Source organism: Zerene cesonia, chromosome 1 (genome assembly GCF_012273895.1).
Source record: "Zerene cesonia ecotype Mississippi chromosome 1, Zerene_cesonia_1.1, whole genome shotgun sequence".
NCBI lineage: Eukaryota > Metazoa > Arthropoda > Insecta > Lepidoptera > Pieridae > Zerene > Zerene cesonia.
This window is the reverse complement of record NC_052102.1, coordinates 7,639,320-7,657,049: the sequence shown is the minus strand read 5'-3', so window position 1 is coordinate 7,657,049 and position 17,730 is coordinate 7,639,320. Positions and strand designations below refer to the sequence as shown.

Below are 17,730 nucleotides of genomic sequence, written 5' to 3'. Positions count from 1 at the left end.
CATTTATCTAAATTAGTACCTACCTATTGCGTATAGAAGAGAGTACCTTCATTTTTCTTCTTCTCTTACTTAGTAATACCTAATAGCTTTATAGGATGCGTAGACTTGAATCATCTGATTAAGACCATTGATGAACACACATAAAATGTCATTGAAAAGCTTAGTTGTCGATGACGTTTTATCATTGATGTTTGACATGTTTACAAAACATAACGATACGATATAATCGCTACGACGTGACTTGTTTCTTTTTTTATTATTTTCCTTCATTTAAATATACTCCGAATAAGAGAAAAAACAGTATTAAAGAAAACGATTCATATATCTAATATGTTTAAATATGGATGCCATGTTTGATATTTGTTACCTGACACCCGACGGCAATAACGTTGAACCCGATGATATTCCTAAGACAAAGGAAAATGTGTGGATATTAGGGAAAAAATATAGTGCTGTACAAGGTAATCAATTTGTGTTTGTAGTATATACACTTATAGAACATATACTGAGGCAAATTTATATTGATTTCAGACTTGGATCGAATACGGCGAGATATAACATCGATTTTATGGTTTACTTATAGAAAGGGATTTATTCCTATTGGTGATGAAGGTCTTACGTCTGATAAGGGCTGGGGATGTATGCTACGTTGTGGGCAGATGGTCCTTGGAGTATCCTTGATCAGAATACATTTAGCTTCAGACTGGGTGTGGACTCCTGAAACTAGGTTCAACAATTTTTTTTTTACTGTAGTATTGAAATTTTCGATTACAATATATGCAAAGTATTAAACTACATATTGCAAGCATACTAAACAATTGAAAAATTGAAAGTTTTTATAAAAATAAGAAATAATATGCAATTCAATTATTAAAGGATGCTTGGATAATAATGTCAATTTGTTTGTTAAAATTTAGATAACATCTGATCTAATGACATACATTTTTACATTATCTAACGCTTGTTTATTGCATAATTAACTACATTATTCAGTTATTGTATATTTATACATACATATATGTATATAAAATTAAACCAAATATCATTCTAAATTTAATTAATGTAAATATAGTGTGGTAGAATTTCATATTAATGAAATTAATGATAGATTGAATTTACTTTATAAATTGATTGTATTAAAATTTTAGTGATTTCTTTATATTTTCACAGAGATCCAACCTATTTAAAGATAATTCAAAGATTTGAGGAAAGGAAACAGGCACCATATTCAATACATCAAGTAGCTTTGATGGGTGCTAGTGAAGGCAAAGAGGTTGGTCAGTGGTTTGGACCAAACACAGTGGCGCAAGTACTGAAGTAAGTAGAATTTTTAGTCATTATGATATGTATTTTTTAACAAATTGGACCAAGTTAAATTTAAAAAAAAATAACATATATGACTTTTGTGTGTAGTATATTCATATCTCATAAATTCATGATTTCCTTTTTTTTCCTCCAAGAATGAAGTTTTTCTGCAGTAAAAAGTACCCTTTCCAACTTATTATCTATGTTTGTGCCAAATTCCATTCAAATTAGATGAGTGGTTTAGGTTTGAAAGTGTAGCAGACATACAGTTTTTTTTTTTCAAATTTATAATATTAATATAAGCAATTCAAATTTATAATTTATAATATATTCATTAATATGGATTTTTTTGTCTGGAGATAGTTAGGAGGCTAGAGAGTGGCATAAGCCACTTCAAACCCCAGTTAAACAACCCATTCCCATAGGAATATCTTTTGACTGTGCAGGAGAAGCCATGGATGCAATGCTAGTACTCTCATATACTCAAATTATATGCGTAATTTACCTTTTATGAACTAAACTAACATGCATATTCTATTTCAGAAAATTAGTAGTTTATGACAAATGGAGCTCTCTTGTTATACATGTTGCTTTAGACAATACAGTGGTGAAGGAAGACATTTGTGAGTATTTTGTAAGAAAGCTTAAATTATATGTAGGTACCTCGAGTCTGGTAAAGATAAATAAAATAATATATGACTAATTTTTTAGTTATTTTTTATATATGTATTATGTTAAACTAACAATTTTTATTTTAATACATAATATATTCAAGAGTCATTGTAATGCAATGTTATATTCTACCCCACCAGAAAAACATACATATATTGTAAATCATATCATTCATTTATGCTAATGTTACGCAAAATAAGTGCATTTGTCTATTAATTTTTACATTTTAATATGTTTTTTTTTGGATGGCATTTGAAAAATATTTTTATGATGTTTCAGACCTTTTGATTCAAGTTATGATAATATGCTTACCATTTAAATGTGATACATGTATTATAATAACTTCACAATTTCTCATGTCTAAAAATTACCTCTGACAGTATAGAAGGTTGAGCTTTAAGCTTAATATCCCATTTGAAAAACCACAGAATAAAAAATACAAGTAGTAGAACAGGCTGGTAAATTTTTTAATAGTAGTGGAGGCCAAGAGGAAAAAGTCCTATAATGCTTTCAACTTTAGCAGTGAAGAAAAGTGTTTTTTTTTCTTTATTCTAAAAAGAAAAATCCGGTTGTGGAAATACTCAAGCGCGTTAGATTATGTTATCATGCATGTTCCAGCATGTCACTGAAATAAAATATACATTACATCACACATTCTTTATTTATTTTGTTGGTAATTTCGTGGTTCTGAAGAAAGGAAATTTTAAAAACTATGACACGAGCGCGTCAGATTAAGATATAAGAGGTTATTTACAACACAAGAAGTCCAAGTTCGCTAATCTGACGATTTGAGCATATACTTAGACAATTATCGTTATTTATTAATTACGTTATTTTTTTAATATTAACAGCTCATACTTTCTGGAGGTACTAGCAATAAGTAAAGTACCTTCCCTTATATTTATTTGACGCGCTCAAGTAAATCCCAAAATGCCCTCTTTGGCTCCCCTATTATAAAGTGTTATCTATAAAAAATTATTAGTAACTAACTCTATATTTATTAGTAATTCAAGTGTTTGAATTACAATAACACGCTTATCTCATAACTAAAACAATAACTGGACCAATTAGATTTTTTTAACCATTTCATATAGGTTTCAAATCCAGATTCAAAAATACACAGAGACATGTAATGGTCGTAGCATAAAATAAAAATTTTACTATCCATCCATATTCATGTATGTCGACCGCCTCCTTGGTACAGTGGTTAACGTAGAACCGAGGGGTCCTGGGTTAAATTCCCGGTGGGGACGCACAAAAAAAAAATGTCTCGGTCTGGCAGGACACAGAAGGCTGATCACCTACTTGTCCCTAAAGAAAATCGATCAGTGAAACGGATGTACATCATCTGCCCCATACCCCACTAGGGGACACGGGACTTCACACACTTATATATTCATGTATGTATATTCCTTACTAATATATTACATGGGAAAGTGTATTTGTTTGTCTTTTGTTCACGTCGCATCATACTTTTTAATAATAGGGTTTGTGCCTAGAGAGACATAGTTAGGAAATAGTAGACAGTGATATAAGCGACATTCCCAATTTATTTTCAGTACAGCAGTGTATAGTAAGAAATGATAATGGTGACACGCAAGATAATGTAAATATAAGTGATTGGATGCCACTGCTGCTTATAGTGCCGCTCAGACTTGGCCTTAGTGAGATCAACCCTGTATATGTTGATGGATTAAAGGTAGGAATAAATAATCTATGTATAGTTTTCTTTTAATTGTATAATTTTTGTACTTCTCTGTGTATCACAATAGGTACACAATATATTTGGATATTAATTAATAATAGCATGTATTTTTTATTTAATTTTACTTACATTGCTCTTGAGATTTGATGCTGTCTCAAATTAAAAACAAAATGCATTGTTTTAGTATATCTTTGCATTGTTTGTTCTACAGATATGCTTCCAGTCTCCCCAATCGATAGGTGTAATTGGCGGTAAACCTAATCAAGCGCTTTATCTAATCGGCTGTGTTAGTGACGAAGTTATATATTTAGACCCCCACACCACTCAAAGATCTGGTCCCGTCGAGGTAAGTTTGTAGTCATAAATTTTACGATAATCATAATGCAATATTAACATCGACATCTGCACAGGTGCTTTCAACGTTTTCAATCCATGAGTAAATAAATTGGCTATAAGCCAATATAAATGCTTATGAAGTACGTAATTTATTTAGAGTAAAAATATCTTGAATGCATGTCAGTGTTGGATAAACGAATTCCGTTCTTATAATGTAAACATCACACTTAAATTGAGATTATTTTTGTTTACCCTCAATTTATGAAATTTTTATTCCATTTTATAGAACAAGCAAACAGATGAGCAAAAAGAAATGGATTGCTCGTATCATTGTAAATATGCTTCTCGTATACCGATACTTGCCATGGATCCCTCCGTAGCCGTGGTAAGAAAATTTACGTATGCTATGGTGCTGTAACAGTGTAAACAACATATATTTTTTTTAATATTTTATCTATAAAAATTTTTTTTTACAGTGTTTTCTTTGTCGAACAAGAGCTGATTTTGATGAGCTGTGCAAAACAATTGAAGAAAATCTAATGAAAGAGTCTCAACCGTTATTCGAAATTTGCGAGAAGAGACCCTCGCATTGGGGTCCAAATACTAATGATATAGACTTACAAAACACCACTCTCTTTACAGGTAATAATATAATTGAACTCACACTATTAATTTCCATTCTTCCTATCCTGTTTATAATCAGTTGTTTTGTTTCAGAATTTGAAGATGTGGATAGACAATTTGATGATTCCGATGACGAATTCGAAATTCTTTGAGGTTTAACTAAGATTTGTGTATTCTTATTTAATTACAAAATTATATATTCATGGTATTGTGAGTGTTCGAGAATTTCATAGTGGTGGTTAATCTCACAATATCCAATATATTCAAATGGTAATCTGCAAAATGTACATGATTAATATGCAATGATGTCAAGATATTTAATTCAATATAATCTACTGCATGCCTTAAATAGAAATAAAAATTATACAAATTTTCATAGTTAATAAAATTTTAATGAATAAATGCTTGTGGTCACATAATGATCGATGTTGGTTAGATAATCTTTTTGTAAAGATCGTATATACATCAAATTGATAGTTTAAGGTAACTACATAAGCGCTCAAATATATTTTTGTTACATTGTACTTGTTAATAAACAACTTGTCTTAATTCTATGCACGATAATGTCTTTTCATAAATGATGTTTTTTTTAATGATTTGCTTAATACTAAAATTTATTAGACAGGTATAGAATAAGTGAATATTATTTGCAGTGCCTTTTAAATGAAACATGCAATAAACATCACACACCCCTCCAAATTGTTGTTTGTTTTTGCATTATAAATGAACCAACGCTACTCTTAACCCCTGGTGTCTAAAATATATACGTAGTATATACAAAAGAGTTTCCGAACGAAAATAAGCGTGGTACACTCTACCCGGATCGGATATTAAACAATCAGTTGGTGGTAAAAGCATAAATAATAAAAGCCCAAAAAATGCATTTTGAAAGATTCATGTTCTTGACTCTTGTCATAAACGTTCTTAATGTTCCCAGCAATAAAATACCGATCCCACGCCAAGGGAATCCCTTTACTCGATTGTCTAGTAAAATCCGTAGCTTAACTGTAGAAAGAATGAAATCGTTGTATTTTACTATCCCGCGCGAAAGCGATCTTTAAATTAATCAATGAGTTAAAATTCAAGTGTCAGCCTTGATTATAAAAAATAAAAAGAACGTTATATTTTAAGCATAATATTATGTACTACACTTTATTTTGCATATGACAATTCGCAAATCACAATTGTCATTTGTCAAATTTCAGAATCAGAAGCAAATGTCAGTTTTTTAAATTCTGCCAGCCCTATTGTGTATTTTATGGCGAAACTGCAGTTTTTATAATTTTGCGCGTTTTATTGCTTATTTTTATTTCTTTGCGTGGTCATGGAAGACGAATTAGAAGATAGAGTGTTACATCAAACTTATTTATCATTTATGAAAATTTTGTCACGCTTTAGTAGCAGCGTAGCTTTTGACACCCCGACGAGCTATTTATGGAAAATGGTGCGACTTTATTTATTACGATCTGAAGTTTTAGTTTTTACATTGGGAGTAGTAGTCTGCTTTATGTATTTACAAACTATCGGACTATGGAGTCGATCTTTACTCAGCAGATTATCCCATGCAGTAAATCCTATAAGTGCAGTGCAACGGATGAAGTTGATGGAGGGATCGGACGCCGATAAACAGAGCTGGGAACTTAAAGGGTCGCTTAGTGCTGTTTATGCTATAAAAGGCAGAAGGATGCACATGGAGGACAAGTTTATAATAAATGAAAATATAAACAATACAGGCATATCGCTGTTTGCTATATTTGATGGACATGGTGGTGAGTTTGCCGCCAACTATGCTAAAGATCATCTAATTCAGAACTTGTATAATAAAGTTGTGGAGCTAAATGCTTATAAAGAGGGTAAGCTTCCCGAGATACCAAAAATTGAAACACCAGATGAAATAAAAAAAGAAGATAAAGAAAATACTGTTAATGTAGAAAGGAAGAGCAGCTTTAAGAAGTCTATTAGTACTGCTGATGACACCTCTAAAAAGGAGATAACTGACCCACAGCTATTAGCTCAACTGAACAAAGCCAGGCCTATAACAAGAGAAGTAAGACCAATCAAACCAATCAAGAATATTTCAGTTCCATTGTCTAGCTATATTGATAAAGGTAAAATCAATTATGGCAAGTTGTTAACTGACGAAGTTTTGGCTGCAGATCGACTACTTGTAGAAGCTGCAAAGCGTTCAATGAATGTTGCTGGCACAACAGCCCTTATAGCTATTTTAGAAGACAACCATCTCATTGTTGCTAATGTTGGTGACTCAAGAGGTGTGATGTGTGACTCCCGTGGGAATGCCATACCAGTCTCTTTTGACCATAAACCGCAGCAGGTAAAAGCAATGATTATATTTAATAACTAGCTGCGCCCCGCGGTTTCACCCGCGTAAGTCCGTATCCCGCAGGAATATTGGGATAAAAAGCTTATATGTGATTCCAGTTGCCCAGCTGTTTATGTACCAAATTTCATTGCAATCGGTTCAGTAGTTTTTGTGTGAAAGAGCAACAAACACACATGCATCCTTACAAACTTTCGCGTTTATAAGATTAGTAGGATGTCTGACAGGTTCCAATTGGAATTATTCATTTCAAATAAACAAAGCAAGAATTACATATTTTACATACTTTATTAGCATGTTGTAAGTGCAAATATGCTTTAATAGTCACATATGTTACCAATTTTATTGCTCTGTCGTGAGAAATTAATCATTATAACACATGGTTGTCAATTTCAATAAAATAAAACATTTTCTTGTCTTCAATTAGATAAAATGTTTTTTGTATTAAATATAACAAAACAAATAAAAGAAAATACTTTTAAAAAAACTATCAAGTTTGTTTTAATTAAGTTAATTAGAGGCGTATTGATAACTGCTAACTAAATGTTTAGAATGTATAATTCTTTGTGTTTGGTTGTTCAGTTTCAAATGTAGTGTTCAACTTTGTATATAAATGTATGTGAATCATGTACTTACATTTACCATCAAAAACATTTTTGCTCTTTATATAAATAAATCTTTAACACATTCATGCATAAAATTGTTACATAAGGCATTCTTATTGTAATCCTCTTCATTACAAAAGCTACTCTATGAACTCTACTTTAATTGATTTTTTTTTAGCATTTGTTTTTTATTCACAATTTTTGGGTAGTTATTTCAAAGTACTAGCATATTTATAGAATTTATGTTTATTTTTATTACAAAGCAAATTACAATTGCAACATTATAATTACAAATATTAAAGTTGCATAATGGTTAGATATTTATTGAAGTTAATGATACCAATTTTCACCACAGGTTCGAGAGCAGAAACGCATAGAAGCTGCTGGAGGTTACATTGCATTTAATGGAGTTTGGAGGGTAGCCGGAATATTAGCGACGTCTCGAGCGATGGGCGACTACCCTCTAAAAGATAAAAACTTTGTTATTGCCGATCCAGATATATTAACATTTAATTTAGAAGACCATAAGCCTATGTTCTTAGTTCTTGCATCTGATGGCTTATGGGATACATTTACAAACGAAGAAGCCGTGAAATTTATAAAAGAGAGGTTGGACGAACCTGATTTTGGTGCCAAAAGCCTTACACTACAGGCATATTACAGAGGATCTGTTGACAACATCACAGTATTAGTGATTAACTTTTTGGTTGAAAGATTTTCAACAGCAAACTTAGTACATTAAGAAATTAGCCATGTGAATGAAGTGTTTTGATAAGACAACTGGTGATTGGTTGAACTTATTATCTCGCATGATAAAGAAGAATGGCAAGATGTTGTAGATTCCTATTTACACATCAATTTCTTGCTTTATACAAATGAAAATCGAATCTTAGTTATAATATAGATCAATGATGTACTGCATAGCAGATGCTCTGGTCGTAATAATCAATCCGGTTTTTGAAAGATTTTTGACTCTAATTCTTCGTAATATTTGTCCATGTAGTACCGGAAATTAAAAAGAAACTTATTTTTAAAGATATATCATTATGAATGTGTAATTATTACCCAGTTTTAAAATATGTATGGTTGTGATTGTGAAAATATTACTGTTGTGGGTGGTTTTAAAAAGGATATTAATGTTATTATAGTAAATAATGGTTGGTTTCCTTCATAGTTTTGTCACTGTGACGTAGTTTTGTTATTACATTAGTAAAGTGTAAAAGTATGCAATCTAACTAAGAAAAGGAAAAGGAAGAAACAAATTAATATCCCAAATCCAGAACGTTTGTATTTAAATTTCACGTATTGACATGAATAAAAAAAAGACATTTGACATAAAAGTGATTCACAGTTCACAGTCCCAATCTTAGTTAGATAGCATTATAAGTAGCCCTATTTTGCCATTAAACTAATCTTATAATCATCAAAAAACATCACTAGATGTTAAATTACTTATTGGAACAGTTTTGTTATTGTAGCAGTCTTGCATTTTGTATGTAAACTTGACACACTGATCCCACAAATTGCTACTACTATGTATGTCTGTTCTGTATCAATATGTGAGATCAGTTTTTCCTCGTCTTACCATGGTAAGTTCGCCGAAGTAAAGTTTTTCAATTTAATATGCAGTACAATTCTAAAACGTGCATGTTTTCCAAGCGGAAAATTCGTATTTTTTTTCAAACTTTCTTTGGCAAATATTTAGTGTGTAATGTCGTCTTATTGTATGTCCAATTTTTAATTTGTGCGTTCAGTAGTTTTTGACAAAATCGAGAAAAATGGTTTCCACAGTGTAGAAAACTTCGGGAGTCATTTGACGCACATTTTTTAAGCTATCTTTGTAACCATTTTTTTGATTTACTCGGAAACGCTTGGACAGACTTAATATTTGCCAAAGAAAGTTAGAAAAATTCGAAACTGCTGCTGGGGGCACACATATTTACTGGTGTAGGATATTTTGTGTTGGGAAATTTGCAAGAGTTATATTGTCAGTAGCTAAATTAAATTGAAATACTATTATTATGTTATATATTGTTTTGGTGCTAGTCATTATTTCATTCTTTATAATGAGCAAGTGCAATAAACACAATACCTATAATTTGTTGTGATATGAAGTACTAAAAGTCGATGTAACAACTAAGAATATTTTTATATTTCTTCTACACGTATTATCAAGCATTACATTAAATTGTGAGTAGTTCTATCGTCTATTTGGAAATAAGATTACTTCTGGCCTACTAAGTACATACAGAAAAAGTAAACAGTATATGCAAATGGGTCCAAGAAATAATTGTCAAAATGGATATTTTAATAAAATTATGAAATGAAAGGAGAGTCAAACTGTGGATTGTAAATTCAACTTGCTGGTCAAGTTTAGCGCCATTCAAAGTTATGTTGTGATAACGTATTGTACTAACGTGATACTAATTATTTATTAACAAGTTTTATTTTCTACATATCAACTGCTTGTATTTTTGTTTTCATTTTTGATAGGTAGGAGTCGTGTTTTTTCGATTGCTAGCAGTCAATAATTAACACAGTCCATATCGTTTATAGTTTTCTTTTTTATAAAAGTAGGTGATATCTCACAGCATGTATATAAATATTTTAAAAATCTGTTATTAACTAACGATGTGTACAATAAATAACTCTTAAATAAAAATGTGTTTCATCTTACCTTCTCCATGTGATATTAAATGTTTTCTAAAACTTGTAATTTATTAATTAAAACATTGCTTTTCTTCAATCTCCAGGTACACATGATGTTCAAATTCATGAGAATTTTCACATAAACGCCCACATTAATTGTGTTACCTATATATGCAACAACACTAATATTAAACAAATAATATCGATAACATTGCCTTGTGATAATAAGATCTTAAGATATAAATGAGGTGGCGGTGATATAGTTCTTTTTTTTTTATTAAAATATATATTTCGTAACTACCAATCGAAAATGCTTAAAGAGACTGAAATAAAACAACAATAGTATATCGTTATTATAAATGTATTAAAACAGCATAAATACGATTATGATAGTAAATTATCCGAGTTTTGATCAATGCTTTGTGCATACAAGTTCCTACCTAATGCTTCATATTTAAATAAGACAATAATAACTATTATTTAAAGGTTATATATGATTTACCTTAAATACTTTATGGCATAACAACATAGAAAAAAAATAACATAACACCAATTAGAACCCAATTTGTAGTAAAAATATTTTTCAAATGCAGAGGTAATATTAATTAATTTTCCAATAACACCGTCCTACATACAGTTCCTTAAGAAAAAATATTATACACATTTCATAATACAAAGTAGTACAACTAAACTTATTCAAACAAAATATCTGAAACGAAACGTTAAAATAACAAAACATAACTGGAATGAAATTGTTATAATATGACGTATCCTATATGATAATATTAAAAACGAAATAAATTAGGTTATATAATGAATTTAAAGCGTAATACTTAGTACAAAGTAATACCTGCACAAATACAAAAATTAAGAAGCAGTTGAGTTTTATACATGTTACTCTCAAAGACATATTGAAAACGTGTTGCGGTCATAATCAAAAAGCCACAACGCAAATTTCGTGTTGTGGCGTTTGTAAACTCACAACGCATTGTGGCAATGAAGAAACGCCACGACGTGTTAACATTGATTAGGTAACCATAACACTCTTTTAAATTAAAACCTACTCCTAATCTTGATTGATAGTTGTTAAAATTCAAGGTGTTATTTATCCTATAGAAATAATGTTAAACTGTCGACAAATAAGAATACGCTGAAAAAGTAAATTCGCGTTGCGGCTCTTTTGACTATGACCACAACGCGTTATGAACTCTTTTCTTCTTTTGTTTTGAGCGTTACATGTGTACAAATTGGACATCTCGATCGATTTATAAATGTAAGATTCCTGAGACATTTTATGTAACTCAACATAAAATAGCATGTTTCATAAATATTAAGTTTACATTTAATATTCATCATTCGTACTTAAATGACCTACATTCCAATACGACTAAAAAATTGCCATTTTATTTCAGTAAATGTATATTTTTAAAGTGTGGGGCGGTGAATACCCTCCTCGCTGGATACAGCCATGTTTTGTTATAACCGAATTCTTACATAAAATCTAGATTATATTTACGTCATGTACGACGGATACATGCATTCATTAAACACTACTATGTAGTTTGTGCTTTATGTATTTATAAATAAATATATATTGAAAGAAAATGTAAGTTAATAGAGTAATTGCACAAAAATGTAAGATAACAACGGTTATTACAAATTGAATTTTAATCGACAATATGTCCCCATACATGGTGTCTCATGTATGAACTATTCAAATTATATTAACGTTATATGCAGCGACAACTATTATAGAGCGTCTGTGACAGAATTTGTGCCCATACTCGTAACACGCGTTATAATATAAATTTACGTGTATAAGATTTTAAAAAAAGAAAGACAGATTCAACTAATATTTTAATTTTTTTCATAATTAATATTTTTTACGTACTTAATAATTTATTAATCACTACTAAAGAACTATAAAGACTGTATTTTTAATTATATTATAAAAAATGTAAAAAAAAAAACATTTGAAACTTATTATGTATTTGGGTCTTATTACATTGAAATATACTCAGTTTGTTCGAAGAGCTATTTCAATTAAGTTTTTATACGCAAATAATACATAAATATATATATTTTTTTATTTCATAATAGTTTTCTTAATTGGTTTATTGTACATTTTAGTAACAAAATGTTTTCATGAGAACGATTTTTATCGTTCAATTATGAGCAAAATTTACTTTCATGGTATCATGTTAGACTACGTTTTTAATCATAAATATGTCTTAAGTTATCTACGTTTAAATGTTTGAGATTGTTTACTACTTACTTCCGTTAAGTACAATGGTATATAACTAGCTTATAGAATTGCAATATTGCTATTAAATACAGTAAAGAGTATCAAATGGAATTCGAGTGCAAAGTGTTGGTAAGAAATCGATGCTTTTGGGTAAATTGTTAATTAATATATTATTGTTCTATTCGGCAGTACTATGGACGTTTCGTGTAGTTCAAATTAACAAATTTAATTGACTTTCTTTTGTCTTTGTTACCAGGGCTATAGATAATTTGTTTTTTGTAACTTTAGAAAAAGGATTTATAAATATTATATTACGCTAATATTTGTCATGCAGGTGCTTTCATATTAATTTTAATAAGTGTCTTGAAAAAAAAAACTTAATTACATTACAATTCTAGGTATAGTAAAGGAAATAAGAATAACAAAATATTATTGCTTTAATATTATAAAAATGGCATTTCGATTTTTAACGATTTTTTTAATGACTACATTGTCCCTTAAATTGTGATTATAATTGTTTATTTTTTTATTTGTGCGTAACTTTGGGACAAATAAATTTTGAGATTTTTATAAGATTCAGTTATTAAAACGAATATTTAATTAACCTTAGTGTCATTGCGAAGGTATTAAAATTGATCTTTGGTTAATATATTTAAGGTATAATATTATAATTAAGTACCTTCCTACCACGACGCTAAATATTTTAAAAATAGTTAAAGATGATTCAAGCGAAAAACATTGAGATTTTTTTTCTTATTTAAACATTACCAAGAGATGGTCTAGAATAATTATTTTCTACAAAAAAAAGGTCGCCGACGACGAACAAAAATATGAAACACAAAAAGAATCACACAAATTCAAAACCAACGGCGTTATCGAGTTACAAATAATAAAAAAAAATCATCAGTCAAATTGGAAACATTCGTTTTTTGAACGCGGATCGAAGAGATTAATACATGTGGAACATTTTTATAGCCACCTTTTTATTATTATTGACTACATTACACATTATATAATGTTGATGACAATATTATTGTCGTATAGTATAATAAAATCATAGAGAGTAATAAAAAGTACTTCATATAATAATAAATAAGCCATTTTATCGTCCAACTAGTGTGCTAGTCGCATTATTATAGTTTGCGTGAGTTATTCTATACGAACTAAATATAGAAAAGCCGCATCATTATAGAATACTAAAATCTAAGACTGAAACGTCATCAGCACGTGATTTAAGATTTTAAATGATGACCAATGTCGCGTATTGTGTGAATTATGTAGTTTTCAAACCAACTGTTAGTATAAATCGTGATTATTTGTCGATGTTTCTTTTGTTAATTGGGTTGTGGCTATTTTTAGAGCATTTAATGTCATGACTCGTATTTGCGCGTGAAAGTATCTAATTTAACAATCTACATAGGCAAGAATTTGTGAAATTTAAAATATTTATTGATGGCGGACGTTTTATAAATTATTCCACGCGAGAAATAATGAATGACTATACGGTGTATTCAAGATACATATTTTTAAATAAATTGGTAATATCGCAAATACGATATTTTTCGAAATTTACTAACCATAAATAATGAATCACCCTCAGGTAAACCCACCCACTATCCACAAATCGTATTTGTTTTCACGATATCGTTACGACATATCGTACACGATATTTTATCGCTGACCCCATTTCATCTACGCGTCTTCGCTTTATTCAAGCGTTACTACAATCCAACTCGACACCGGTGACGGTGGTACTGAGGTTTCCATTGACCAGTATATCGTGCAGCGGCTGACCAAGGAAGGTGGACAGTGAGTCGCTGAGCTTGTAGTAGTTAGCTTCTAGTGCTTCTTGGTAGGACACCTGGTCTGAGCTGATGAGCTTGGCGTTCAGTTGTAGCGCCGCGTGGCAGACCGTTAGGAACTCTCTGTGGACAATTGTTTTAATCAAGTAAAATTTTAAATGAAGAAAATAGCATCTTTTTAATTGTAATTTTAATGTAATAAATTGGCTAAAAGTTGCCAATTTATAACGAACAAAAACTTTGAAATTTCCTTCACAATAACCACACATTAACTACTCTATACCAAAAGTATACAAAATATATATAAAATAATTTTTGCAAATTACAAAGCATGCAATTTTCGACTGTACCGCCCTCACCTGAAGATCGCCTTCAGTTTGTCGACCAGCTCGTCCGGGTACATGTGCGCGAGCGCCGCGTCGAGGAACGCGTTCGCGTACGCTATGGGCCCCGCGTTCACTTGCACGCACACGCTGCCTTGCAGTCTGCGAATGTTCAGTTTTAATTGTTTTTATATTGGATTTTTAGAATTTTTTTTTAGTTGACCTTACCTATAAGTTCGTCTTTATAAATGGTATATTTTTTGTTAACAACACATTTTTTTCAGTATATATCTACCATGTAAATATGTAAAAATATCGATAAATAAAATCCTGAGGAACCTATTCTATACAACCTAGCCCACGGACTCACCTGAGCTGCAGTCTCTTAACATCCGGCGCCTTGGCGTGTACGATCTCGCCGAGCTCGGCCACCTGCGACTCCATCTCGGCGACGGCCACCTCTATGGGGCTGCGCTCCTCCACGCGGCACTCGCTGACTGGTATGCGCCGCTTCACGTACGGGAACCAGTTCTCCGCTGGAATTTTTGTTATTATTGAAAGTTTATTATATTGTATAGTATTTATTGTATAGGTTATTTTTTCATTTTGTGGAAACAATACTTTTTAAATAATATGTATATAGGAAAAGATGTGAATAAATTAATTCTACACCGTATCGGGCTTTTCATTTCGCATCGTAACTTATGTTTTATGCTATAGATTGGTATTATATGCGTTTATAATTCATGTTGATGTTTTATTTTATTCTTGTGTTTCGGGCCATTATCAAAAGAAGATGTTTCGTTTTGCTTAGATTTTTAGAAATGAAATTGTAACCTCTGTAAAACGAGATATTTTAATAAGTTTTTTTAGATTTTTTTTTTTATGCGGACTACTCACGCCGAAGTTGAAATAAAAAAACACGCCATTTTGTGTGTGATCATAATAACAACAGATAAATGTATATCTTCTGACAAAAGCGTAGGCACACGTGTCATACTATATACGAAATAATTAATTAGATACTGAAGACGGCATCTTAATCATTATAATATATGTTAATTCATCCCAGTTTCTGTCACACTTATACCTGAGATAAACGGACATGAGTTTTTTTGCTCAAAGTTCGGATTAAATCAATGGCATAATTTAGCGAATATTAATTCAAATTGAGACGAATACCAAGGGTTATCAACTATACACGACATTAATTCCTCAAATCGATGGACTTTTGATATAATTACAATATCAATACGAGCTCTGCTCTGTGTTACTCCGGTGATACGGTATAGCGACGGCGCCTGCTGACTATGTATCCAAGGCGTTAAAATGAACATATCCAAATAAGCGACATTTTCTATTCATTGCTCAGTGAGATCTTAATATCAATATATCGAATATTAGTCAGCGACTTCGCCATAGTCAGAGCTCTACTATAATATGCCTTTTGTATTTTTTGAATTAACGACAAATTTAGATTAACGATGTTTTCCTAAGCTCGAGATGCTCATTAAGATTATAAAAGTTAATAATTATCAATGTATGGCTATAATTAATATTGTAGAAATCAGTTTCAATGTAATATGTTTAACTCGGTTATAAATTATGGTTTGTATGTATATTTATTTAAAATATTATGTGGCAAAAAACCTTTGATAGGTATAAGTTTGAAAGGTCACATAAATTAAAGAAAATGAAACCGGGTCGATTATAAAGCATTTAAAAGTAGCAGGAAAATTATCAATCATTATGTTTTTTTTTTATCCATTCAATTCAGTTAATATTTTTCACTCTTAAACCTACCTAAACATAAACTGAGAATAAGAGAATGACGTTGTAAAGAAACGAATAAGAATACTATTCTTGTAGCCAGTATTTTACCACCTTTTATGTTTTCAATTTTAGTTTTATCTATTAATTAGAACGACAATCAAAAATCTATGAAAATGCAATTCAAAAATGACTAAACAGATTAATATTAATGTGGTAATTGATTTTTTTTACAAATATCAGGCAAATAAAATAGAGATGAGCATTGCAGATGCCTGGTATGTGCAAGACTGAATCTACATATAAATAAGTGATGAACCGATCTTATATATACTTCCTTAAAATAAAGCAATATATTTTAATAAAATGATACAATACAGAAAATTTTAAAGAATAAAAAAAAATTAGACCTCGAATCGTAGCAACGCTTCGCCTCTTGGCGATCATGGGTAGCCGAGAGGCTAGGCAAAAGACGCGGGTTCGAATCCTATTAAAATTTTCCGATATATAAAGTACCTACAAGTAATAAAGATTAAAAATAGTCGGACAGTCTATCAACAGGCCCATATCCTTTTTTGTCACCCTTCCCAGTCCATTCCTTCTCTCTAGTCATCAATCTTTTCCTTATCCCTTACCCTTTAAAAGAGGGCAACGCATTCGCAGAGGCTCATGCCTCAGAGGCTCAGATCGATTACCATCAGGCAAACCACCAGCTCAGTTGCCCGCTATGACAAAGCAAGCAGGCCCTGCACGTACCGGTGAGGTGCGTGAGCCGCAGCCACTGGTGGTGCACGGGCCCGCGCGCGGCGCCGTCCCGCGTGAACGGCGTCTCGAACACGAAGCGGCGCGCGTTGTGCGCGCGCTCGAACGTGTTCTCGTTCGCGCCCGCGCCCGCGCCCGCGCCCTCCGCGCGCACCCACGTCACTTGGATGTACGCGATCCTGCTGTCCAGCTCGTCTCTCTTCACCTGTTATTTTACGGTTTGTTATTTTGATTCAAGTATGTGATATAGGGTTCTATATCTTGGTATTGGTTAATGGTGAAATTAAATAATAAAAGGCATTTTGTTTGTTCGGCCGTCTCGTTTTTGAAATTTGATTATTTTACTTGTCAGGCCTTTTCTATTGATATTTTTGTCGATTTTCATCAAACATTTCTAGGATCGCTCGCACATATGAGTGATTGACTCAATTAATTTTTATATATACTACATACATGTATAGAGATAAATGTATCTACATTTTCGTTTCGTACAGTGTCGTATGCGTACATAGTTTTCACGCAACACAAAAATAACTAATGACAGTAATGTTGTGGTAATTTCTTACTTTTTAACTTGATGATTCAGTACCATTA

The 17,730-nt window shown here is 31.4% G+C and overlaps 3 protein-coding genes across 3 annotated transcripts in view; 2 read left to right on the top strand and 1 right to left on the bottom strand.

Annotated features, from left to right (window-relative positions):
* The first annotated feature begins 187 nt into the window (after positions 1–187).
* On the top strand, positions 188–5,341 carry LOC119830279 (cysteine protease ATG4B). Its single transcript, XM_038353240.1, has 9 exons — positions 188–461; positions 532–727; positions 1,171–1,317; positions 1,849–1,928; positions 3,537–3,676; positions 3,894–4,028; positions 4,305–4,403; positions 4,495–4,660; positions 4,736–5,341. Exons 1-9 carry the CDS (start codon positions 341–343, stop codon positions 4,792–4,794), a joined length of 1,143 nt encoding a protein of 380 aa, XP_038209168.1. The 5' UTR covers positions 188–340; the 3' UTR covers positions 4,795–5,341.
* Positions 5,342–5,854: 513 nt separating this feature from the next.
* LOC119829153 (protein phosphatase 1L) lies at positions 5,855–9,407 on the top strand. Its single transcript, XM_038351558.1, has 2 exons — positions 5,855–6,974; positions 7,941–9,407. Exons 1-2 carry the CDS (start codon positions 5,967–5,969, stop codon positions 8,325–8,327), a joined length of 1,395 nt encoding a protein of 464 aa, XP_038207486.1. The 5' UTR covers positions 5,855–5,966; the 3' UTR covers positions 8,328–9,407.
* Positions 9,408–10,577: 1,170 nt separating this feature from the next.
* Positions 10,578–17,730, bottom strand: part of LOC119829142 (dedicator of cytokinesis protein 9) — a 40,117-nt gene continuing 32,964 nt past the window's right edge. Inside the window, exons 31-34 of the mRNA XM_038351547.1 lie at positions 17,131–17,341; positions 14,975–15,140; positions 14,641–14,766; positions 10,578–14,404 (exon numbers count right to left, since the gene is read on the bottom strand). Of these exons, the coding sequence (XP_038207475.1) occupies positions 14,191–14,404; positions 14,641–14,766; positions 14,975–15,140; positions 17,131–17,341 (717 nt within the window). The 3' untranslated portion in view covers positions 10,578–14,190. The remainder of the gene's footprint in view (positions 14,405–14,640; positions 14,767–14,974; positions 15,141–17,130; positions 17,342–17,730) is intronic.